This window comes from Neodiprion fabricii, chromosome 5, assembly GCF_021155785.1.
Source record: "Neodiprion fabricii isolate iyNeoFabr1 chromosome 5, iyNeoFabr1.1, whole genome shotgun sequence".
In the NCBI taxonomy this organism is placed as follows: Eukaryota; Metazoa; Arthropoda; class Insecta; order Hymenoptera; family Diprionidae; genus Neodiprion; species Neodiprion fabricii.
Window position 1 is genome coordinate 9,519,456 of NC_060243.1, and position 27,506 is coordinate 9,546,961.

The following is a 27,506-nucleotide window of genomic DNA, read 5'->3' on the forward strand; positions in this document are numbered from 1 at the left end:
TTGGAGGAAAAACACCAAGACATTTCCTTTTCTTCCCTTGACGACTAGGCGACTTATGCGTAGAACTTTAACTATTTCGTGGTTACGTAATTTTTTTTTGCAATCATAAATATAAAGATATTTAGAATAAGCTTGGTTTTTTTTTAAATTAACGTTTTTGTGAACGGATGATAAAGTTGGAGCCAAAATTAAATTGAAGCTTCATTCAACATAGCTTCGAATTCGTATTATAATCGTTGTTAGTTGATAATTTATAATATGCGTAATTTAGATTATATCGTTTATTACTTTCTGTATGTGCAGGTACTTTAGCAGAGTTCAGCTGTGCGAGTCTCACGTTCATCAATGTTGTTTTAAATTTTTCACGTCACAGTACCGGTCAAAATATCAACTTATAAACATGCGCATTCTCAACTGTTTTTAGCAAAAACTTCGAAAAGATAGGAGTGTTTGAAAAGAACATGATTTTCTGGAACACAAAGGAAATTTTCATTCGAAAATTTAGCTCACGATCAGTGTTTATAACACAAGTAATCATGGGAGAAAGAACTTGCATGAGATTTTGTGCTTTCAAATTAAACTCAACATGTTACAGCCGAATCAGTAGAGATCATGCTTTTTTTTTTACCGCAAAGAGTAAAAAATCATTTCTTTCACTAGTCGAATTTTCGATTATTTACAGAGATTTTTACGCTTATATTCTCCAGAAATGGTACCCCAAGAACTTGACATCCAAAAATGTTTTCTTTGGATGGTTGAATTTCCGAAGCAAATACTGAAGAGGTGTTACAGATATTGTAATAGAGGTCTGGATAAAAAGAACCCTCAAACATTACATACCAGTTTCCCCCTTGAATCTATGTTAACCTGAAGAAAAAAACAATATATAATGCATACGTATACGCTAATGGTAAGAGAGAGTAAAGAGCGTAGGTGAAGAATAGACTCGCGGAGCCAATTTTAGTTCCAAGTTTTCAACCACGGACGTTTCAGTGTCTAGTTCAAGGAGAATAAACGTTTTTCCGTACGTAAGAAGTAATGATAAGAAAGAAAAAAGAAAACGACACCGATAAGACATGGATTCCACATTTTATAAATTTTGAAAGATTAATTTCAATTTTGTCGGCATTATTTTCCACTAAAGTTATAAATATTACGTACAAAGTACACAGCGTTGAAACTAACGTTTCTCGGTTGCCTTTATACGCAATCTACAACAGAAACTCTTGATAGAATGCAGGTGGTAATTTTGCGCTTTAAATAATCAAGTGACCTGTTATTGGATATAATTATATAATTTGTCGTAAGACATGGACCGCCAAGTCGTGAGACATGGACAGGTGCATAATAAGTCGTCGCTGCAGAGGGTCAGGTTCTATTAACCTGAGGTCGCGGCTGAGGTGAAACGGTCTTTAAAAACCTCGCGCTCCGTGGTAAATTATATTTATAATCTGCCGGAGTCGTGACCGCGCCCTAAACATCGGAAGAAAACAGATCCCGCCACCTGACGAAGGCCACGTGTACTTGAAATTTCTTTACCGACCGATCCGTCGACCGTCATTTAAAATAATTCGAAAGAGAACTTGATTGTGTTTCTGTTTTATCGGTCGTTAAAATTGATTGATCGAAGTGGGGGAATTAAAAAATGTGTAGATTTGAGCAGATCATGAAACTTGTAAGTCGAAAGCAACACACCGTCGGTAAAGTATGGCACACGGAACATCATTACCATTTGAAATTTATATTTTGGTTAACAAAGACGTTTGCTCGTCATTGCTAAAAATGTCGGTGATTTCATCGAACCAGGTTTTCCTAAATTAGAACGTCCAACATTCGTGTATTGAATCCACGAATAAATCATATCAGCACTGCTTTGGGTGTAGTCCTTTTCGGCGGGTTGTTCATCTCTGAGTAGGGGAATAAAAATTTTAAGGAGCAAATATCATTCGGATTGAAATACACTTATTCCCAATTATGCGTTGAATATACACAAACAACTAAAAAAAAAAATCTTGCTGTACTTAATTTAAGTAAGTTATAATTCATTTGTTTTAACAATACCAGACGGAGAGAAAAACATTGAATTTAAGGAGGTTTATTCTCATACTTGCGTAAACCAACGTGAAAAAAAAATCATTCCTCTAACTGTGTATGAAAATAATTTATGATGCATTAAATTCATTAAAAATTGATGTTTTTTTCACGCCATACATTAGAGTGTCTGTCATCCTGTTTTACCGATGTCGATAACGCGTGTTAATATTGGGCGTGACAATATCGGCGGTCCGCGAACCGGATCGTCAGACATTGCCAAAAATTAACAAATATTGGCCCTTTCCGTTCACGTCAATTTTCTGACACAACTTAACACGACTCTAAGTGATTTCATTGGCCTATTCCGTTAGATCCGAACAATGAAATCACTTGGTGTCGATTTTTGTCAGAAAATTGAGCTAAAAGGAAAGTGCCCATTGAAGCCTGCGAACTGAGGATAACTAATAATAATTGTTATTCTGAGTAAAAATAACATCGAATAGCTGATTTTCTACTATTTGTAGAAGAAAGTTTCTTAAAATTCCTCCAGAGCTTTCGATTCGGCACGAATGATTTTAAATTGCATTTTATTCATGTGCGCTTGAGAAAGAAAGAAAAATATTCCGATACAAGCGGAGTCAAACTTCTGGTACATACATAAAGTACACCTCTGTCATATGGGTGTCGTTTTCTCTCCATTTTTGGTTATACATTACACAGACCTCTTCCGATGACAAAACCTCATTTCAGTGAGCGAGAAATCAACCGAGTACATAAACCAGCTACGTTGAAGCAGAGATACGAGAGTAGGTACTTAAGTAAATGGTAAATACCCGACAGGCATAAAGAGAGAAAGAAAATTATTGAGCGATTCGGATACAAATTATAAATGAACACTGCTCGAGTTTCTCTTGCACCGATTCGATGTTAATTCATTTATTCCTGGATAAATGAAGTATTTCTTTCAATACACTATCAAATTAACAATCTATTTCGACTCAAGCTTACGAAAAAAGGCAAATTTATTTAGAAAATACTACTCAATTTGCATTAGTTTGGACAGTTTTCTTCATTATCACTTATATTCTTACTTTGCAATTTTCATATTGCGCATAATATATTTTTGTATCAAAATACTTTTAACAAAATAGGGAGAAAGTGACAACAATTACGAACATGGCGAGTATTGAGCATGAACAACTCAATTTCAACATAAGTAAGATCGATTCGGAATAAGTTACTTGAAAATTGTAAGGTCATGTGGGAAGAGTTTTCAAGCGTAATTGAACGATGAAATGTACATTGACACGTCATTCAACTCATTGTTTGAAAAGATTGCATACTTCTAATTGAGATTACGGAATGATACTGGTGAAAAAGAGCGTGAACCTATAACTTTGGCCAAATATTTCGTTGGGAATACAAATATATTTGCCTCAAAGCAGTTTTCATTTTCAGCCACAATTTTCAATTTACCTAGATAATATTTCCAAGAATCCTTATTACTCAACCTGCAGAGTGTTCTCCGATTTAAAATATTTACATTATAGGGTAAATCAGTTATCTCTCCACCACAAGGAGTTTTTCCTTTCGTTAAAACAAAGAAGTCAACCGCACCAGAGGAATGACAAATTTTGACACCACGCATTCCATTAATTAACTCGTAAGTTTCCACGAATGCGATTCATTCTCTGAATCACCGGGGGGATGACAAAATACGTCGTTACCACCTCGCCGTGGATCTGAGTCTTCGACGGAGTTTATACTCGGTATAACGTTGTACCTACTTGAAGACCGCATGACACACGATATGAGAAGTTTCATTATCGTTTCCGGTGGCGTCTGGCGGGAAGACGCATAATGTATAATGTATAACGACAAGAAAAGCGCAAGCCATATGCACCCTCCTTCCGAAATCTCGAGGATGCGTATAAGACGTTCGGGGACAGATAAGGACTTGGAGTATCGAGCACGCGCCTTCGGTTCTAAAAATAAAATATCATGCAACTGCAATCCAGCGATTGAGCATGCAGACGGTACGAGAAAGTCGACTGATCAACATTCTTTCAAACATTCAAAAGTCCATTATTGGGGACAGTAGTTAAGTAATAATTTGTATACTACTAGGGTGTTGCCAACGACTGGAGCTTGCAACACAACTTTTGAAATTGGTTCAAATGCATGACAGCAGCACCGGATACGAGTGATGACTGATGGAAGACCATTAGAATGAATTTAGAATAATATCAGAAGACATGCAGTGTATATGACAAAGCATTTCGATCATACAGCTAACGACTCTTCTAACCCTTCTGTAAGAATTGAAATTATTCGAAAAGAAGTTCGAACGCGACTGATCATAGCGCGGTGTTCTACCCATACGTAGTTTGTCATAAGTATGCAGGGTAGAGGTGAGGAGAAGTATCACACACGGATTTACAACTGTCAAAGTGTCCATCAAAAAGCGACAAATAGTGATTCAATAAGTCACCAGACTGGCGCTAATAAGCATTAAAGCTTATACAATCTGATTGGCGCTTTCTTTTAAATGTGGAACTTTAGCTGCGGTAACTCCGTCTTAATTTCACTCTACTTTACGGACACTTTATATACACGGAGATAGTCCTCCTTATCTCTACCCTCCACAGTCACAAGGCCAACTCACCGACTGTGGCGGCAACGGTGACGTTCGATTATCGTAACCCCTGTAATTGCCGGGATGCGATCTTGCCCCATTGAGTGATCCATAGCCAGGTGTTGTCGCGTTGTTACCATCGGGAGATACCGTGTTCTGTAGATCGGCGAGGAGAGCATCTGGAAGCAAGCAAGTTAAACTTTATCTTATGCAAGCATGGTCGAAGATCCGGTTACGTATTATCGTATCGTATAATAAATATAGAGGGGATTGGATAAGGCATGGGTAGAAATCGAGTGCAAGCTTCGCTCTAAGTTCGTTGAGTAAATTAGAATATATAATATGTATATCGACATTACCATTCCTGTAATAATATAATACGGAAATGTATTACATTTTTTTTCAATATCAATAAAACACTGCACGATAAACTTTGCTGATTGCCTCTGCTGATGTTTTTACGTAAAAAGAAAGCAATTTACAAATTTTTATCAGGTTGCATTTAAAAACTTCAACACAATTAGATACAAAGATGAAATTCACCTACTTCAAGTGTGAATGTGTGAGTAACTCGTAGAGTGGAGAAAGTAATATCTATAATACTCAAATAACAAATTTGAATGCTTAGTTTTATTTGCCATGCTGCAAATCTTCATGAATTACACCGTCCATATTTGTTGCTGTACATTCATCTGTCCATCAACTTTATATTATAATCAATTTCATTTCGCGTCAAGAAAAAGAAGAAAGGAATCTTAATTTTTTCAGTAGGTTATATAATTAGTTTTGTCATAGGTTTAATTTTCTGGCATAAAATTGATTTTGATTTTTTATGTTTAGATCAATCTGAAAAAATAGTCGCTGAAAGAACGATGAATGCCGTTATACATTCAACCGTCTTTCTTTTTGTAGTTTGCAAATGATCAACATAATTGTGCTTGTTCGGCATATGTCAGCGAATAATTCCTTGTTATGCATATTCAAAGAATGTCAGCAGATTGCGTTATAGAAAGCAATGCGTCAAGCTGCAAGCCGCTTGAGAAATTGGCATATTAAGGATACTTTTATTGTAAGAATATATTAATCAGCTATCGCAAGATCTTTCAAATAAAATAATATGAAAAAGTTCGCATTTTCTCATTATTTTTCGTAAAATTAAGACTAAAATCCCAGTTTGTTACAATTAGAGGTGAAAATATTTCTATCTCTAATTCAGAATCTATCTAATTGTCATTTTGTTTTCTGTGAAGTAATTAATCAAGTTTAACTTGTACCGAAACCGTCGAAAGAATTGAATGATTTTTTCATTGAGTAATTAAAATGCTCAATTACTTACTGCGTGGAACGTACCTTTAACAATTACTTAGATAATCAGAGCAATTATACTTGTATCATCATATGTGAAAATTGGTATTATTCATATATAGAATAAATTGAAGGTACGCTTTTTTCAATTCTTGCAGGTTCATTTTTTCGAATCGCTACATTTGCATTGAGGTTTTATTAGCTTTCTCATAATTATCTCAAGAAAATTTACGTACAAGCAATGTAGTAAATAACAATTGTTATGAAGTTAAGAATATGTAAATCGCAAAAATATGTAATAACACATTGAACGTCGATATAGTAAAACTTCATTTATACGTTTCTCAAGAGGTATATCATATTTTATAAAATATTAGCATGTTTGTACATGAACAAAAATATACGAAATGTACAGATACATGTACGAAATACGTATCAAATTTGTGGTATTTTGTAAAAAAAATGTTGTAATAAAGAAACAATATCATTTAAATGATTAATCAAAAACTTCATAACTCCGAAGCTAGATGTATCGGAATATTCGATTTAGTCTTGACAATTTTGTTTTACATGTATAATCTTGTGTGAAAAATTAATCACAATTGATTACGGAACTTTTGAGAAAACGTTGATTTTCGATCTTTGGGCAGTAGACATAGAAAATATTAAAAAGCATACCTCGAACGAAAAACCCACCTGTGATTAAAAGAAAAATGGGCTAAAGGAGTGTAGCAACAAATGTTATCGTCTAAGTGCAAACCTAACGAAGGACGTAGTACGTAATATTCATTTCTGGGTTTCCCAGTGGTTGATTATTTTTTGGAATCAAAACCGGAACGGGTTTCCTTTCTAAGTAAATTTTATATGCAAATGACTAACGACGTAAGTAACAGGAAAAACAAACGATACATTGATCAATAGGCACATAAAATTTTTATAAAAAGAAACTTGTTTCGGTTTGATTATAAAAAAAGAAATAGTCAACCACTTGGAAACCATTAATGAACATTACTGAAGCGAAATGCTTCTAAATAATTTGTAGCCAAAAACGGTCAAGATCAAAAACATTTGACGTTGGCATACAAGAGTGAAAAACATATAAATAAAATCTTAAATCATCATACTTGAAAGTGAAGTTTTGCCAGCGAATGGAGTAAATTCATTTCGAGCAACAATAACGCGTTTCAAAAATACTTCTTCCATAATCTTGCGATGTGGAACGATGCGGTCGAGATATGCACAACATTCTATTCTGTTACGCATTTTGTGGCACGCGCGTGGATCGTACATATCGTGTCCGTGGATTCATACGTATAAGTATATATTCTCTCTTGAATTCCTGACTCTTAATGCAACAAAACTACTACAGAGATCCCGTGTACTGCAATCCGTTATACTCGCGAAGAACATCCTGCCTATAAGTCTACGATTTATACTCATCCTTTGCACCGCGGTATAATGTAAATGCGCTGCAAATGATGATATACTCTGCAGGTACCAACGCATAAGAGATTTAATTTATTTCGTAAGTCGGAAAACGTGACGGCACATCACGCACTAATCCACATTCAAGAACCTTGAATTTGCTACTTATTCGAGCATGTATCGATGGTTCAAGTTACCCAATAACCCTTGCGACAAACTGTACCTTTAACCTCAACACCAGAGCGTCGATGACGTCAACCGCAGCGTCAACCGAGTCGCGACTGCCGTGATTTCTGATCGAAACGTAGGGAATCTGATATAATATTGAAGTTAGTCACGTTGTTGTAACGATTGCTGGCGATAAGCAAGTCGTTATTTCGAAATTTCGAATTCCGCTTTCCCTCTGAAATTCAATAAACCGTACTAGCATATGAAAACATACTAATCTACTTATTTTGAAAACTTGCCTCCTTTCAAATCATTCCAATAGAGTTTTCAATTGACTGCACTGAATGCATCGAGTGTGAATTTCCCCGGATTTCACTTTTACTATTTGTTGAAAACTGAAGAACTGACATGTAGTACACACTGTTTGTGAGTGCAGCCCGTTAAAAACCCTATAAGATCGTAAACTAGTGAATTTTTTCTCAAACCTACGTTCCCAAACAGCGTTTTTCACTAGCTGTATTCGGTGTGCATTGAGTGCAATATTCCCAGCTTCGAACGAAAAACAGAAGCGAAATCCTAGGAAAATCGCACTCAGTGGGCACTGCATTTAGCTAGTGAAAAACTCTACTACTTCAACCTTGAAAATCACAAATACGAGGGACAAATGGTCGGGGGATCTTGAGACGAATTGTATTCTCACCGAGGCTTACGAGGTTGCTCGAGGCCCCGTTGCGGGCCCTCTGAGGATCGTAGACCTCGTAAAGGTCGTTACTGTCGGTCGACCTCCTGGCGTAGGCGCACTGACTGTCCATTTTTACGAGGTGAAGAAAACGGTACGCACCAACTTATTTCGCGAGTAAATATCACCGGCAAACCACCTTTGCGTTCGAATGGAGAAAAGGGGGGAGGCTGGATTAGGGTCTAGTAACTGGGTCTTTTCGACTGTGCAATTTATATACTCCAAACGTGCGCGGTAATATATTTGTACAATATTCTGCGCCGTTCGTAGACAGCGGAGTTGAGTGGGACCGACCGACCAACTGACTGACTGACTGTGAATTGCTTGCTCTGACGAGAAGGTCGCCGGTCGGCCGTTCGCCGATTGCGTTGGGACTCTATGGGCTTCCGCGAAGCGTTCCCTCGAGGAGGTGGAGGAAAGGCTGTCGCCTTCTCCGTCGCCCGACGCGGTTCACGGGGGAGGGGGGGGGGAGCGGATGGGGGGGCGAGGGGGAAGAGGTGGAAACGTGTAAGCGGCGGAGGACTCGTCGCGACATCGCATCGTCTGGAAAAATGAAGGGGGGGGACTCCAGCGTGACGAAATTGTTCTGTAATCTCCGGTGCACGACGAACGCGCGCCTCCAGAGCTTCGTTATCTCGGGTCTTTCGCCCCACTTCACGCCGGAATCGCGTTGTCAGTTCCAAAAACTGTTTTATACCTAGTATATTTTACGTATGTATGGGGTAGAGTTGGAACGAAGAAAGGCGGGGATTCATGTTTTGTTGAGGATATTGTGAAGATCGAGGAGACGCTTTTGAAATTCAGGATCAGAATTACCCTGTCGGTCAGTTATTTTTATAAACGATCGATGAAAAATTGAGGTCTTGGTAATAAAAGGTATAAAAGAACTAAGGTGATGAAAATTTCAGAATTCTCTTAAGTGAGTGGAAACAAAATGGCGGGGGTGAATGGTACCTATATTTTTTTCATACTTTTTCACGGTTTTGATTCTCAGTTTTAATCAATTCCGACGCCCAGATAGATGGAATAACTATAAAATAAACTTGTAAAATGCGAAAAATATCGAAGTCGCATTTTCAAAATTTATTGCTCTCATCGATTATGTCTCTCTTGTTCTCTCTCTTATTTGAACGGAAATTCATGAACTACCAAGTCTGTAAATTTTATTACTGATAATGCACGTGAAAAATAATATACCTAATAATTTTATTTCATCCGCAAGTATCCGCGATTCATCATTGTATAAGACTTCAGTGTGACTATTTGCTGTACATTTGATACGTTCTGCAGAAAAGATTGATGCGTAGCTGTCAAGAGTAGGACGTTCCAACGTAGCTTATTGCATACCTTCGGAACGTGAATGAGCTTTAAGCTTTGGCTAAAAGCCCAGAGGTTAATTTTGTTTAATTTTTTTTGTAACGTTTAGTTTGGTTTTTGCGCGCGTTCAAATCTATTTTATGACTCGTGAATCATTGCGTGAATGGTTTCTAAACCAACGCAGCAGCAATATTGATTACATAGATTGATAAACCGAACGAGATAATAAATTTTCGACCTCTCTGCATACAAATATAATGCATTATATAATATTACATGTCACTTTAAATAGAGTTCACGTACATCTCAGATTTCCTACCAATTAACCAATTGTCACTTGACGACGTGAAATCCCATAACGTATAATCAACGTATAACGTTAATTGTGCTATTTTTACTTACTAATATAACGCTCCCAGCGTTTATGCCGCTCCAGAGTGGCCGAACGGGCAGGCGTAATTGGGGACATCGGTCTCACAGAGGTACTCGTCATTTTCACAATCAGTCAAGTTATTACAAAAAAATACACTTCACCGTATACCACTTACAGCTCTATGTGTATAAAAAAGAGATTTCCGGACGTTGAAAAATCTAATCCAGTGATTCCTATAAGGTAATTATTACCCAAAGTTATTCAGTCCATTTATCCAAGCCCGATGCTTGATGGCGACTCAATAACAATTTCGACCACATAAGATTTACTGATAACTGTACTATGTAACAAGATTTGATTTCGATTCCAGAATGGAGGCACAATTCAAGCCTGAATAGAAAATCAAAATGAAAAAAATGAATGTTCTAATCACTTAAGAGAATTGTGGCTACCATCATTTCGAGAGTCAACGACTATCCAAGATGTATATTTTTTGAACCCTTAAAATCCCTAATTGAGAAACTTGTAAGACCTCTGTTGTCTGTTGTCCGCAAAATCGATACTGTATATGTCGCGTGATAATCAGAATATCAGATCTAAGCGTGACGTTTCAAAAACTTTTTATTTTCATACACTCCTGCGAACTTAGGCGTGGGCTCAAATCGATCAACTCAAAGGTGACAAATTGGTCACTCGAGTTGCGAGATAAATTCCACGCAGGGTCAAAGATAACCAAGTAAATTTCTTCTTTCTCTAAAACGTGTTGAAGATACACTTTCAGAACGATTTTTATTTAGTATTTACGCACATTGAATGTTTCGTTTTTTAATGTATCGTTAAAAACAATTTTATACAGCGTTGAAAAAACTGATTTTTGTAAACAACAAAGCTGTTTTAAATGGATACGCAGCCCTAGTTTCACATATTGAAATCCAAATCCAAAATCGACCCTCGTTAGTGGAATCAAAACACCAAAGAAACGACACTGTAGTGATATCTTTATCAGCATTGATGTTACAGGGGTGAAAAACTACAAAATGCGCGTGTCACGATCACAAGCCAACTCGGCCTGACCCACTGCACGAATCTTTGAAGTAAAGAGCCGATAATTGAAGGTGTGCCAGAGATAGATGAAAAAAGATAACAGGTCCGATCGATTTACGTAACGGAACACTGGGTCAGGAGAAGGCCGACAACCAGATCCTACTCAAACCTGACGGACGATGAGGTCAGGTACAGTTAAACACGCAAAAAAGTTACCGCTGAAATTCACATCGCTCGAATATTCCATAGTGGTCCGCCTCGTTTGGTGTTGAAACGCAACATGGTTCGGTGATAAGCGATGTAGAATGGCACTATGGAAGGTGTTAATCCACCTTTAACTGCCTCAGATTAGCAGCTACGAAAATCTCATTCTCTATCGAGTGACTTCAAACAGAGTTAAATTGATCACTAAACAGTGTGAATCACTTCAGAATTCGAGCAATGTGGGATTGGTACCGAGATTTTCTTTAAACGGATCACCTAAACGGATATTGAATGTAAAATCCGAGCAAACGATAGCAAGAAGACGAAGAAGAATAGGAAGAAGCAGCGGAAGCACGGAAATGTTGTCTCGTGTTGGCAAAGCAAACCGACAACTGGGCTACGGGTTGGCCCTGCATCTATGAACTATAAGGCTACTACTACGTATATGCGTGTATTTGGAACGACTACCACACTTTCGTCTACAGCCTAGGGTTTTCACCTAGTTACGTCGTCGTAGCTAATCTGCCAAAAATAAACGCGACCACCGCACTCGGCCCACCCGCTCGACCCTACAGCTTTCTCAGTATTGTGAGCTTTATGTAAGAAAACACCTGAGCTCTGCCTCCGATTGGTTTACACCCATCGTCAGGTATACACGCGCACGTGCGATTCCTTTTTATCAAGAGTTCGGCGATCAGCGGATCCTTTCTTGCTATTTACAAATGTGGAAAACGCAGATTCAAGTATTGTTACGAAGTGTCCGAACACGATAATCGCAAAGACCAGAGATTTTTCAGGATCGATGAAAATTATTTCACTTACTAGCCGATCATCTCCAATTAAGGAATGCCATGCGGAAACGAACAATCACCATAGCCGTAAGATTTAGATTTGAAAAGTTAGTCTGACTTCAGTTGTGAGGGTGTCTAGCTCTTTAAAAAAGTAGCCTCTATTGTACGATAGGAGCGCAAATTTCAACGACACAATTTGTCCGTCACAGATAGAATTATCTCTTAAATTTGTGGCCTCTTTACATTCCAATACATGCAAATCACTCTGCCATTAAAGAAATACTTCCAAAAACAAAAAAATGATCACAGAAAAGGTGGCGAATAAGATATGCAAGCACACACTGGAAAACAACCTGAAAGAGATTTGGTAATCGGCATGCTGACTCTACTAACCGCGGGAAGAAGAGATGTACCACCTACACAAATTGGCGCGCTCTCCTAGGTCTATACAGAGTGTCCATGTTTATTTACACTCACGTGCCTAATGGCGGATAGTGACCCATATAATACGAATCTATATAGGCGTGGCTTTAACATAATCCATGCCTGCAGCCTGTGGTTAATGAACCACTTCAGCAGTTTAGTAATACACGATTTGGCAGTTAAAGGCAATGTCGCGACATAACAACCCTCCTTCGAGTTTTATTCGTAATATATGTATAATGACTTTTATTACAACGTTTCAATGACCGTTCATTTGGAACTAAGTTAAGTCAATCTTACGGTGTTTGGTTTACTGTGGTTAAAACCCATGTTATTTTTCCAGAACAACATTTCAACGTATCCGAAAACATCGTTCAAGAGTGATAACCTGTAACCCTGATTGAACTGATATTATGTCTCGACTTGTCAAATTATATCTTTTCATGGACAGTATTGATTACGTAGTGCCTTATAACCACAATGAGTAAATAAAATATCGAAGAAAAATGACAACTCGAATTTAACAAGTAAACTTTCTAGCAATGCACTTGGGTAACATTCATTGACTGGTCCCGTGAAGTCCAGTTTTGTAAAGGTCAGGGTTTCTAAAACGTCTGTCCTCACAACTCGTTTATGTACGGTTAAAAGTAGAAGAGTAGCTCTGTCCATCCTGCTCTGGGATCAGATCAGGTATCGAAATTTGATGTCTTTCATCCTCCACAATTGTTATAGAATTACCAAACGTTTCTTCCTTACTTTTACCACTTTCGTAGTGAAAATTCCTCTACTCCACCTGGCCGTACTAAATAATATGAGCGACGTGTTATACCGACATGAAGTATAAAATGCAAGCAATGCCATGATAAAAAAAAAACCTTCCAAGCTCTCTTTTGCCTCTCTCTCACCCTCCTTAAGTTTATTTCTCTTGATAGAGAGGGGCTTCGAGTACCAGGAGAGCGAAAAAAATCACCCAAGTAATAGTGTATCGCGTAGTGTGATGCGTATACGCGTAGAAGGAGGTTCACAGTAACAGTATACATGCCTTTGGCGTAGGCAGTGGTTCTAGGCATGAAGCGAACTAGGCATATATGGGCTGCGGCCTCGCGAGTTCGAGCCTCGATCACGGAACACGCGACGAGGCAAGGTATATGTGTTGGTATCATCACAAGTAAATCTACTCCACCACCTACTGTATCGTCCGCGTTCTAGGCTTACGTTTGTGTACTATTACACGTATAGTGGATGTGGAAAGAGGCCGCCGCCTAGGCTATTTATTTCCGACTTGCCCTCCAAGCGAAGAAGAACCATCAGCCGCCTGACGTCACCAGAAATTAACAATACGTTACAGTGACGCGCTAATACGCATCATTCCTAATTGTTCGTTGTATGTATGTCATATAAAAAATACTCAGTCATAAAAATTTTCAGAATCTGCGCATAGTTTGGTAGAAAATTGATAATCTATTCGTTTCCATGGCGCTATATGAAGAACTCCTGATGGCCAATGGACTTAATTACGATCTGACAAATACAAAATAATGACCTGTTCTTCCTGCCATGGATTGTTGATTCCTATCATCTAAATTAATGACGTCATGACTGAAAAGCGGTTTTCCCCATTCGTAAAGCTACGCGAAGCTTATCATGCTGTAAGTAGTTATGGTCTCAATTATCCTCCATTTTTCTCCACGTTATTCCCGATTCCAGGAATTATTGAGTAACGATCAAATCTCTTGCGTAATCGTGTAATGGAAGAAAAAGACTTCTCAGAAAAATTTCATCGGGGAAGATGGAGAAAAAAAAAAGATCTTGAATGAGAAAACCGGAAGTGGTTTGCACCGCGACACGTTCTCAAGCTTTTACAAGAAAAATAGACCTCAATAATGGTTTGAAATTCTCGTAAGAACGATTCTTCGGAATAGTGAGAGAAGTAAAATGCGTTCCAGAGTTCTTGGAGTACGGGAACTGACGAACCGAATCACTTAGGTATAAGTACAGTCACACTTGGTACTAAACAGTTTGATCACCCTTCATATGTGTATATGCACTTCACTCAGGTTTTTGTCACTGCAGAATGACAAGTAACGAAGACAGTCGATTTTTCGATTTGTTAATTCTCGCACGGTTTTTGATCGACTGAACCTGGCCCCAGCCTTCTCTGCACACATGACTAACGATTTCAATTCCACCATAACACGTACCTATTACTAATTAGGATGCGTGCCTTCTATATGTTCGTACAACCACGCACATCCCACAAGTTCCGTAAATTATTGCTCAATATTCTTGCGCGCCTTTACCGTCTATATACTAGGTGTAGAGGTTTACCTTGGATTGTTTGCACGAAATTGATTACAAGTTACGTAGGTATAATACTTCGTGGCGTATGAGCCCTTCAAATACCAGATTATAATTCTGATTTGGAAAGAGTTCTTGAGCAAATCAAATTAAACATGTCATTTACTCTGGTATTGCAACCGAAGCTTATTTCGCGCATTTTTTCACGCTTGGTATTCATTGAGTCGCTCGAGTATTTAGAAATTTGGATTGACCGAAAATGGCAGAGTAGAAATGAATAGTTATTAGGCCATTCCCGCGGTATGGAAAGAGTGAATACCTCAGCGATCATTTTAGGTTTCACTTATAAGTACGAGTCACGGTCTCTCTGTCACTATTTAGAAAATGAAAACCTACATACCAGCTTATCACTGAATTACGTTGAAGTTTGTGCTGTAAGTCAAATTTTTGATACAGTTAAGCTTGATAAAAGTTAGTTAAGTATGCTTTTAAGTTCTACAACGTCGTTGATAAAAACGATAGTCACTTTAGCACTCTAGGACTCGAAATCCGGTAAACTTCAACCTTTTCAGAGTTTGTTTAATTGTAAGTGATAGTCATCGTATACCCGCGAATTATTAAAGGAAACGCGGTAGCCACAATGGATTCAATAAATCAGGAGGTATGTAATAGATTTGGATTGTGTAAATAGTGTGTCTTATATACATAACTCACACAATATAAATGATAGAAACAGTAGAAATGTTTATTTTCACACGATTGCAAGTAAAAAATTTTTTTCCTCGGTACAAAATTGAACTATTTATTACCTTTGATATTTCTTGTAACGGGAATTAATTTTCACTTGTGAAAAATGGATTTGTTTTTGTGAACGTTATTAAAAAGTGCAAAAAAATGAATTTAGGAGATATTGCTTTGTTCGGTGTTTGTGTTTGATTTTTAATTATAGAAGATTCAAGTTTTAATGTTCATTATAAACTATGTGTGCAACATTTCGTTCTGAGAGAGAAAAAAATACTTTTGTTCAACTGTGTCAAATGTACCTACTAAAAATCGGAATTGAGATGAAAACGAAAGGCATTTCATAAGTATTAAATTTGACCTACACTTCATCATTTTTCAGGATCCTCTTTTTCTGAGTATTAAAAATTTCATCCATTTTTTTATTTAAAGGCCAACAAATGTTGTAGTTTCCTGGGTGTATATCCATAATGCATACAATATGCATGCCAAAAATTTACAAATATATTGTACGATTCAATGAGGAAATTTTTTACTCATTATCAGTGCAAAAATTGCGGCATATAAATGTAGATGCGTGACATAAGAGTATGTATCTATGCAGAATACATGGAAGATTTATTTCCTGTGATATTGTAACACTTCCCTAGCCATATAACAATGAGGGATATGCGCAAATATCACGATAAGATAAGGAAAAATTGTGAACATTGCACGACTGTATAATCGCGAAGCGAGTACTATGTTGGCATATGTTGCAACTACTACTCAGCCGCGTTGTCGACGATAAAAGAATTTCTACTTAATTCGTCAAACCATCCATGGATTGCAAAATATCGCTTCCACTGATTCCACCTTGAGTCATATTTCGACTTCTCGTATTTACCACCGGTTCACAGGCTTTATGACAGACGACATGTAGAAGTACACCTGCGGAGGTTGATTCTGAAACTGAATTAATATCTATCGTGCTGATTTAGGTTGGTACCGTAAATACAAACTACTAGCGGCAAGCAGGTAGAGGCTTTATTAGTTTTTATTGTGATAACAACCTAAATCAGTACCGTAGACACTATACTTACGTTTTAAAATCAACCTCCGCGGTTGTACATACATACCGAGAGGTTCTCTTGAAAGGACCGGCTCAAAAATCAAGTCAGAAATTGGAACTCATCTAGTTTATATGCGTAGCCAACTTCGTAAAAATGTTACTAGCACGGTAGGCAGAGTGATCGTGGCGTAGTGGATCGCGACGGCGCCGTGACCAGGCAATTTTTAATACGCGAGAGGTTAGGGTTGATTGTCAGTTGTCAACCGGTCGATTCTAGGGAATTTGTTTTTATCAGGAAAAGTTTACTTCAGACTGCGAGTATGGACGTCAGCCTATCGAAATTCAGCAAGTTGAATCCCGCGCTCTACGAGCAGATCCTTTCAAGAGAACCTCTCGGTATGAGTAACATTGTGTGCCGCATGTATCATCAACTGGGTTGAGTTCGAGGTTGAGTTATTTATTTTTATTCTTCTTCGAAGATTTCTTGTTTAAAGCTTACGACTCTTGTTAGATTTTTCTCATTCGTATTTCAAAATCGACGACAGGAAGTTTCGTATGATGATCATTATTTTTCTTTACTTTTGCAGACTTAAGAGCCAAGGAAACACGGCGACTAGAGGAATCCTAAACGAGGGCTTTCGTGGAAGCTTAAATGATATTAGAATCAATAAGAGGCGGAGCGGACAACTATACAAGTTTTACCTGAAAATATTTCGAAGAGAACGGAGGGAGGCGGTATATGAAAAATAAATTGCAATCTAGACGACGCATCGGAGTAATAAGGCCACTATATTTAGACTTACCTGTCATGTCTGCGGTATGTGGAAAGAAAACGTACTCTGTAAACACCGAATCAAGTCACAATCAAAGTTATCCAGACTGCACCGTTATTTATAGTAGCACTACGATCACGGTTAATATAACGATATTAATACGTCGATCGTCAAGGTGTAAAAAAAAAAAAAAAAATCAGAATCTTCTTAAACCGCTTGTATTTTCTGAATTTTATGCTAGTTAATGCAATATTGCTTTTATTATAACCGATGGAAAAAAACGAACTCAAAGATATCACTCTATATAAAGTAGAGGAAGAAACCACAAGAACAAAATGGAACGACGTTCAACTCGCAAGGGAATTTTTAACACTTGTATCAAAGTAAGTCTTATCAGCGTCAGAAATCACGCAGTCGGAAAAATGGGGACCGCCGGATGCAAGCGGTCAAAGCGACATCCGCGTTTTGTTTCATTCCAAGAGTGACTAGTACTCGAACAGAACAGCAGGACCGCTCCACTGGCGAATTATGATTCAGAAAATTGCAATTGAAACTACAAGGTAGAAAATAGATGAATTGTGCAACTACTCTGTGCTTGAATTTGTTATCGTGCAAAATTATATTTCGCATCGAAAAAATTTTCATCCCGCGCAATACGCGAATCGTCGGAATAAGAATCTAAAAATAATTGATCGATGAAACACGATTACCGTTATAGCCGTGAAATTTTTCTCTTTTATAATCTGTTGTTTATTCCTCCGCGACGTTCCCACTCTTTCGTTGCTTGCGAAATGGAGTTACAATTGAAAACACAAATACGAAATATTGAGGGGCGTTTTGCGGAGTTGGTGAAGAAAGCAGTGAGACAACTAAGAGAGGATCTAGATCTCAGAGACGGTTATACCAGACCAGAAAAAGCTCTTACGCGTATAACGTGTGGTTTACGCGGGTTAATATTATAGTGACGTCATCGTGCAGCAGGCGTTCTAATCCTAAATCGAGCATCGAGGGGAAATTCCTCTCTCTGTCGTGAGATACGTGCTCTATACAACGTGCGATATATCGGCTCTCTGTTGTATCGACGTTTGCCTTGTGGACTTTGGTCCTGTGAGCGTTTCTTCTGTATTGTCCGTGTTTCAGCTTACACTGACCTTTGGTTGTGCGTTATTAAAGTGATGCTTCGTGCTCAACGTTCAATTTTTACGATAAATCTACACTGGATCATAAACTAACTGATAAAACTCATATCACCTGTGTGACCATGCGAGCTAATTGTATTGTTTGTATCTCGATACTTACTAAATCTTGGTCCACAAATCTTTCGTCACGTGTACGTAACATTTACACGTGGCTGGGTGACTGAATCTCAATGTCCTCTTAGTGATACTTTCGTCAGGAGTGTTTGATTTGAGACGGGGATAACGCCAACTCATGAGCTGTACGCAAACTGCCAAACGTCGCTATGTGACTGCGGAGAACCTTGAATAACTGTGTAAAACCAGCTGAAGAGATCCTATATCTTAGTCCAATCAAAATAGGTCTGAATGAAAAATATTCAGGGTATGGCTGCATATTTGTGTACAGGGATTCTCAACCCTCAGGAACTCAAATAATTTGACGTTTCTTGCGTTTTCCTCAAAAAACTACCATAGATACATAAAAAATTACTTGACCATCACGTAGAGGGGAAAATTCCACATCGAAACATGCCCTCACATGTCGGAAACGAAGTCGGATTAACAAATTAAGCAAAAGAAATTATTTCACCGAAATTTCCCAGATACCGTCGATAAGTAGAATTTCTTTTTTCTAAATTTGTTAATCCGACTCCGTTTGCAACATATGAGGACATAATTCGGTGTAGAATTTTCCGCTCTACCCGATGGTCCGGTAAATTTTCATCTATCGATAGGAGTTTTTCAGGAGAACGTAAAAACCTAAAATTTTGCGGTTTTGCCGAAACGCCGGCTATGCAATTCAAAAATAACTTCAGATTTGAGTTGCTGAGAGTCGAAAACCCTTATACACAAATATGCACCCATATCCCGAATATTTTTCATTCAGACCTATTTTGACTGAACTAAATGACCGGTTAAGTCCAATTTGTATTTCGGTCACAAATATTAGCGAGGCTTGACTTTGAGATGGTCGAGTATCATCACTGATCATTTTCGTAGCATGGGCTGTAACCAAGGACTGGCAAGACTATCTGCATATCCAGGTATAGCGGTTAGTAAACCGCGGGATTAGATTTATCTTTAATAATGGGAGAGACGATCATATTACTCCCCTTCGGTGCAAACGTGACTGGTTACAAGTATCAAACAGACTACTATACTTCTTCTGTACTCTGACCCACCAAGTTTTAAACATCATCTGAACCCTTGTACCTCCTGTAAACTCTTAGCTGATATAGATCTATCTGTTGGACGCTCACACAGACTTACTAGTAAAACATCTTATACTCATGCGCTTCATATTCCCTTTTCTAGAGCCTCAGCACATCAGAGTTCCCTCGGGATATCTGGTGCACATGCGTGGAATAATCTTCCTAAGGGAATCTCTATCGCATTGAAACCTGAAGAATTCAAACCTAGACTTCTTGCTCACATAAAACAAGTTGAGGCAAAAAAATAATTACTATTCAGATGCAGTAATAAGCAGTAATCTAAGTCAGATTGGTTTTACTATCCCGATTCTTATTATCAAAGTAATTTGTTAACATTTATCATACGAGGCGTGTAAAATTTGAGTTGTAAATGCACTATGACTGTAACCGCTCGATTGCTACTACTTGAAACCCAATTTCTGTGCGTACGGTATGCGTTTATGGTTCTGTTTATATTTGGTTTGGTTCAATTTATGTAAAAGAATTTCCATGTGATTTTCACTACTGTTTTGTATTTTATTTAACTGCACATTGGTCACTTCACTTTTCCATTTTGTACTAGTTGTAATCAATATTGTATGAGATTTGCATGTTAATATGATTCTGAATGTGTAACACTCGTATGTTTCTGTAGGTACTGTACTGCTTGCAACACGCGAAGGTGAATAAATTGAAATCTTCTATCTGTCTGCGTATAGTACGAGTATATTTCCGATAGATCGAGGGTTTAATTAGTTGGGATAAAAATTTCTGCGGCTCTGCTGCAATGATGTGCATCGAGTTCGATCAATTGTATAAATATATTCAAGAACATCAAACACGAACGGTAATTATTCGAAGTCGACGGTGATATCGAGTGTTCTCGTTGTCGTCTATTGCTAGGGTGAATTTTCTACTATTTAATTTTTCACACTTTGGCTTGTAATGGAAAAGTACAGAAATATTTGGAATCAAGAGAATAAACAAGAAGAAATTATTGTTTCGCAAATTATTTCAATTATTCCAAGCCTTGCAAGTGAATTTAAATGTGGCGCGACGAACGACGGTCTAAATAAAGTCGAAGCCAGTTGACAGCGGTAACAAAAGTGTCAGTAAAGCAAATTTATACCGGCAGTTGGTAAGATAGTTACCGTTCTGTTTATACCTGCTGAATCATCACCGCTCGCGGCGAATAATTACCGTGTGTAGGTATATCAGAATTTTTGTGCGATAAGATAATGCCATCAGCACAGGTATGGTAAAAAAAAAAAAAAAAAAAGAAAGTTCAATCGCTTACTGAAAAGGTGTGTACTTACATTCAAACAAGATAAAGTGGAAAAAAGAGGGAAGTTTCAACTCGATTCGGAAATTATCGCATGTATAGAACGTCGATAACGCAAGTTTTGCAGATGTTGTAATCGTACCACCAGTTTATTAAAAATTTCAATGTACTAATTAGATACTAACAAGCGACGATTATTGCGTATCAGGTCACGTACGTTATTACAAAACGATAGCTTCTTATAAAATATTTATAAAAACATGTAATTTAAAAATATTTTACTTTACACGCATACAACGTGTTTAGTTATTTATTGTCAATGTTGACCCACTGTACTGGTTCTTATGCCGCGTTAATTAATCTGAAAATACCGCGTCATCGAGAGTGGCTATTTATGGACGATATTAAAACTCCGTTTCGTGTAATCCGGTATTTCGCAGAAATATGAGATAGTAAATGTTAACTCGCCAACTTTTTCCACCGAACTCTCGAAGATTTCTTATAATTCACCTTATCCCGATGTGTTGTAATACTTTTGAAAAAAAGTTGCTGCGATTGTTTCAGACTTTCAAAACTAAACGTTTTGGAGATTCATATAAACAGATGAAACGTTTCCGATAAAAAATGTGAAATGTTCATAGCATTTTTATACTATTTGGCGATTGATTGATCCTGATATTTTTCAAGTGTGAAAAATGAAGCAAATGCGCAATTGTAATTGAAATACTTCCTAGCTCACTAGTTTTTGCAGCGATTTTGCAGTTCACAGCGTTCGCTAAGATGCAAAACCATTGACAAAGACTATAGCCTTAGTTTATTAAATATCGGAACATGGATAAAAAAAAATTCATTTAAAAAAGCATACACAGACAACCTTGTGGGAATCGTAATTATATGACCTAATGATAAAGTTTGATTTCGTATAATCTACTTTATGTTTAATTCTTCTAAAACATCACAGTACCAACCTGCATTTTCGTCATTATAACTTCAATTCTTTGACCTCGTATATTTGAAAAGTCACAATTTTCATGTATCATATTATCACGGTTATTCACCAGTGATTTAGAGATAAGCAGTGTAAATGGTCTGCCGGCAAGTTTATAGTGTCAAGGTATATGGGGTAGTAAACGAGCACATGGCGAAGGTTCAATTCCAAACAAGAACATTGGAGCTATGGATGATCAGAGTTGGAGTGTTCCCTTGGTCATGACTCCTCGTGAGTCACGTAAAATATGCTTCCTTTCAGTAAAGCTAATACACACGTCTGTCTGTACGTGTCTAGGTATAATTTCGCAACGATAATCGCAACTCTTTCGAAAAATTTATCCTTATAGGGATGCATCGCGTTATGAGCTCCTATACTACGTACATACATACAAATATGGAACGAATTAAAATCCATTGTGAAAGGCCGCGGGTTCACAGTATTCAACGCTTTATATACCCCGATGACTTGTGTAACTGCGGGTACTTGAGAAATAATCATCGACGAAACTCGTGATGCTGCAGAAAAATTAAATATTAATCTGGGATTCGACGAAGGATATTGGCTGACCAAAAACTGTGATGCTTTTCGTACTATTTTTTAAGAGATTATAGAGAATACATTGAGTGATTATTTGAATATTATTCAGTAGTCAATTTAAAATTAGCATGCATTGGCAGTAATTGGTGTAATGTTGTAAAGTTGAAACGTCGTGATGGCAACATGAAAAAAAAAAAAAATGTTCGGATTAATTTGTTAAAAATAGTCTCCTAAATAAGATGAGCCGTGGTATAATGAAATCGAACGAACCTAGTATATATTTGACAATTTTTAGGTGATTTGAAATGAAGCATCAATAGCTAAGCTTTTGTTTATAATCCTAGTAATTTATAAAATAAAAAATACTCAACAAAAATTACTGATTTTTGGCAAACCATCCTCCTTGAAGGAAAAAAGAAGAAGCAAAAACTATCTTGAAACAGACAAATTCGAATTCAAGTTTTGACAAATATATCATTCGACTTCGTTTTCGTACAGTTTGAATGCTGCGTGAGGAAGATTCGGAGGTAACGAGACGAGCTGCCAAGAGATTTTCACTGTCAGTCATTAGCCGCACGGTATAGCTTCAAAAGTTGGGCAGTTCAAGAGCAAGTTAATTTTGTGAAGAATGTTAACAAGGATCATTGTCAAGTATAGGCGCAGGTGTGACACGTCTGGTGATTGACTAATTATTTCTCAGGTTCGCAAATTACATCATTGTTCGCATTCGAGGTATAGAGAAAAAGAGAGAAAGAGCGGAGAAAATACATGTTTCTAAATATTATAAATAATAAGAAGATTGAAATACGTAAAAAAAATCAATTAATAATGATAGTTCTTTTGATAATTAAATACAAGTTAATCAAGGGTAGCCGCAAATTTTTGGGGAACAAAATTCCATGACGTTTACAGGTTTTCCGGAAGGTAAAACGCAATATTTCTCTGACATTTTTCCAGTGCTAGTAAGTTACTAGATCCTAAATCATACATATATAGTAAAATGCCTCAACCTTTCGGCTAACTTGTTTTCGGTCCGAAACAAAATGCGACTTCAATTCTATACGAATTATGCGACAACGAATCCCATTTTTTCAGATTAGATGCATCGCCATCAGTCAATAGAAGATAACGCGTATAGAATTGAGCTCAAATTTTGTTTTGGACCGAAACAAGTTAGCCGGAAAGTTAAGGAATTTATGCATTTTACTGTACATTCGGTTCAAATTCAATTCGAATTGAAAAAAATTCTTACCTTCGGAGTAATTAAAGACAACGAGGAGGGCTGTAACGACGATTTGGTTAGAAGCATAAACGCATACCGAACGACGCAATGATATTGATAAAAAAACGACAATAATCGGTAAACGACAGCTGTATAGGACCACCCACTACTATAACGTACAAAAAAGTTAGTTTAAGCAATTTTTTTCCCCTACGAAAAAAGTAAATTTTTCATCTCAAAAAATCATTTCTATTTCCAATTTATGAAAACTGATACTTGCAGTTTATTCCATGACCAGAAAAAAAAATTCCCTAACAATTCCACGTTTTCCACGATCCCTTTTAAATCCCCTAAGATTTCCAGGTATTCCACGTTTTTTCAGGTGTGTGACCACCCTGAAGTTGGAACTGAAAACGAGACGGTAAATTACGTCGTTATAATAAACGGAACTGTGGTAAATGGTTTTACATTTCCACATGTAGGTCCTGTATAAATTAATACAGTAAAGTCAGCTTACATAATGCGTATTTAATGAAAGCGTGGGTGTCGACAGATTAATTTGCCCATTTCGTGTTGGCGGTATGGAACAATTGGCACCAATTGGACATTAACGCGCGTGAAGTCTGAGGCCTGTTATAAACGAACGATAAAACATCCTTTTCAGCGTAATGCAGTCGCGAGCGCACAATATAAAGAGTGATTATCTAACGATCGAATGGTCCGTCGTCTGCTGGAGTGAAATGCCCATGCGCTAGACTGCAAGTCATGAACGTAACCTCTAAAATTTTGACAGTTGTCGCTGGCAGTTGTGCTCAATACCAACAATTTTTAAAAGTTTTGAGGTTATAAACATCGCAGCGACCTGTTATCCGAATTTATGACGGTTGGTCACCCTGACAAACAACTGCTCTCGAATTTTAACGCATGCGCATTATATTGCAGCAGACGACGGACTATTCAGCCGATGGATAATCACTCTGTACAGATTTACTATGTTAAATTGGCATGAGTTGATGACTTACAGAATAGCTGAAAATAAAAACGCGTTAACAAATGTCACTATATCATAATAAGAAGTATCTGTCAGGAAGAAACATTACGAAGATAAGAGTTCCTTAATTTGAAGTATTTTTTTTCTTTTTTTTTTTCTTTGCGTTTCGTTGGGCTAAGAGCTTCTCGAATGATCCGGTATTTATACCAGCTTTTCCTCCATAAATATTTCCGTTTCACGTTAAGAACGTTCATTATACTTCGCGTTAATGGTACCTGCACGCCTGCATTATTATCGACTCTGAAGAACTAGAAAAAAACAAAAGACCAACGGAAAACGGAAAGAAAAGCACGACTGTAAGTAGGAACGCTGCTTGAACGTGCGGCAACCGATGATTATTATTTCCGGGAAGGGCTTCTAATCAGGGATGCACAAAATCGAAGCATAATTAACGAACTTCATCCAGCTCATATTTTTCACCACAAAAACTGAGTACACCGATTTTCACGCCATCGTAATTATCAAATTTCTTCCAAATTTCTTTGCAAATACAACACGTATAAGTTCAATTTTTGTTTCCGGATTGTATAATTTTTAAGTAATTATCATATAATACTGTTTTACAGTCGAGTATAATATAAGTATAAAAAATATATTACCTAATTTTTTTTTTTTTTTATTTTGTCCTAAGAATATTTAAATTTTTTACGTGTGTTTCTCGGTGTAAAACGAATAGAGTTTGTGCATCCCTGCTATGTTGGCAGTGGACGGTTTAAATCAACACACGAGCTATACGTAGTGTGCGCGTAGACTAGGTATTTTATTTAACGTTCGAACGAACACCGAAGTAAATAAAGAAGAATAGAAATAACAAGAAGATGAAGAAGACAAAGAGGGGGGGGGGGGGGGGGGGGATAAGGAAACAAATGAATTTTACGAACTTAATCAACTCACGGCCAAGAATACATTCGTTGAGAAGATATTGCAGCTATCGTTCGTCATCTCAATTTCGATGGTTAAATTCAGTTTTCAAGCACCTTAAAAGTTCTAGTTGCTATTTTTTCCTTCGCCATTTCGTTGGATTGCAGTAATTTCTTGCTTTTGTGCCTGCAGTTCTATTTAATCAGACATATCGTTTGTAAGAAATTTGAAAGAACACCTTGTATAAACGTACATTGTTACAGACTTCTTTTGTATTCTTCAAATCATCTTATGCTTGACTGTAAAACACGTTCATATTTTTTTCAAGTTTTGTCTATCGACCTATGCGATAAGCATATTAATTCAGGGGGGAGAGGCAACTGTGAATTAGAAATAGACTTCTAAGCGAACAACGGTTTCAGAAGAATGCCCGAAAAAGTAAAAATGCATTTCAGAATCACTATTTACAATGAATGTCGAGTGAGGTTAAAATTGTAATTCATAATTCTTATACATCTTCACAAAGATTTCGATACAATTCGACACATTTTCCAAGTCACTGACTATCACACCCTGTGAATTAATTACCTGCTTATTGGTTTCATCGCTGCTCTCGTATGACAAATTATATATCGATGCGTCCAGGTAAACTAAGCACATACCATTTTCAAATATCCAATGTGACATATAAAAATGTTTCAGCAACCATTCATAGTAAAATGACTTCCACTTCTAATTGTTTTAACGTTTTTTTGTTTCGGAAATAGCTTGAAAACAGTATTATGGAAAAATCGGCCCACCCCGAGTCCAAGCTTGAAAATTTTTATATCTGACACAGGATTTTTCAGAAATTTTTCAAATTTTTAATTGAGGTCAGTCGATACAATCGTTTCAAAAAATTGTAGAAAATTCAAATTTAGTGGAAAAAAAACAAATTGAGTACCTTTCAAAGTAAGAACAATCATAGAAAAAATAGCGCGCCAAATCTAAGAGGTCAAGGTTAAAACCCAGGTCGAATTGGCGTGGAATGCCCCATATACATACATACACGTAACTGCAGTCCTGATGCCAGAATTGTACGAGGACGTTAACCCTGCACATTGGATCACGTCATTATAGGTAACAACACGTGTTGTGAATGGTACACAACGTTCCGACAACTATATGTACGGAGAATTCCATGCAAAGCCAAGAAACGTCCGAACCTCGTCATTTCTGATTTTGTTGAAAAAAATTTCTGCCATTTGTCCCAACTCTGGATCAGTAGCCTCAATCATTTACAGACTTTTTATTCAACTGGTGTATTATTTATAAATATTAAGAGTGATCTTGAAAAGAGCCTATTGCAAATTCTCGAAAGACTCGTCACAATTTTCCGAATCTCGTGTAAAATTTACATTTATCTACTTTTTTTTGTAATAAATATAAATCGTGAACGAAAATTTCATGTACAGAAGACGAAATAGGGGATAAAAACTTGACGTTCGCAAATTGCGACAGATGAAAAAGATTAGAACTTTTGGTAAATTGGAACAACAACTTTATGTCACAAAACAATCGAATAATTATAAAATATTCATGTCAAAATAAAAAATTGTACAATTTAAAAAAAAAAAAAAAAAAACGGAAGAAAAATACGAAGAATTATCATAGTTCGATCATTTCAAATTTACAAGTAAACATATAAAAACGCAAGTAAAATGAAACAACCTTAATCTATATAAACGATTGATATGAAACATTTTAAAAATAGAATGGATAGTAAATTTTAGTTCAAAGACGATTTATAAAAATTTTGACAAAGAAACCAAAAAAACATCGAGATTTCTCTGAAAGGTTGTTTTTTTTTTCTCCGCAGTCTCTCTTCCTTTTG

General features: G+C 37.0%; 1 protein-coding gene across 6 annotated transcripts in view; it reads right to left on the reverse strand.

Annotated features, from left to right (window-relative positions):
• LOC124183624 (leupaxin) overlaps nt 1-27,506 on the reverse strand; it is a 48,154-nt gene that overhangs the window by 13,264 nt on the left and 7,384 nt on the right. For 3 of the 6 annotated variants that reach the window (XM_046572330.1, XM_046572327.1, XM_046572332.1), the window contains one exon: nt 4,700-4,848. In XM_046572330.1, coding sequence (XP_046428286.1) covers nt 4,700-4,848 — 149 coding nt within the window. Of the gene's footprint in view, nt 1-4,699; nt 4,849-8,267; nt 8,587-10,025; nt 10,150-17,351; nt 17,374-27,506 lie in introns of those variants that run through there. The other 3 variants (XM_046572331.1, XM_046572329.1, XM_046572326.1) reach the window with 3 other exon arrangements.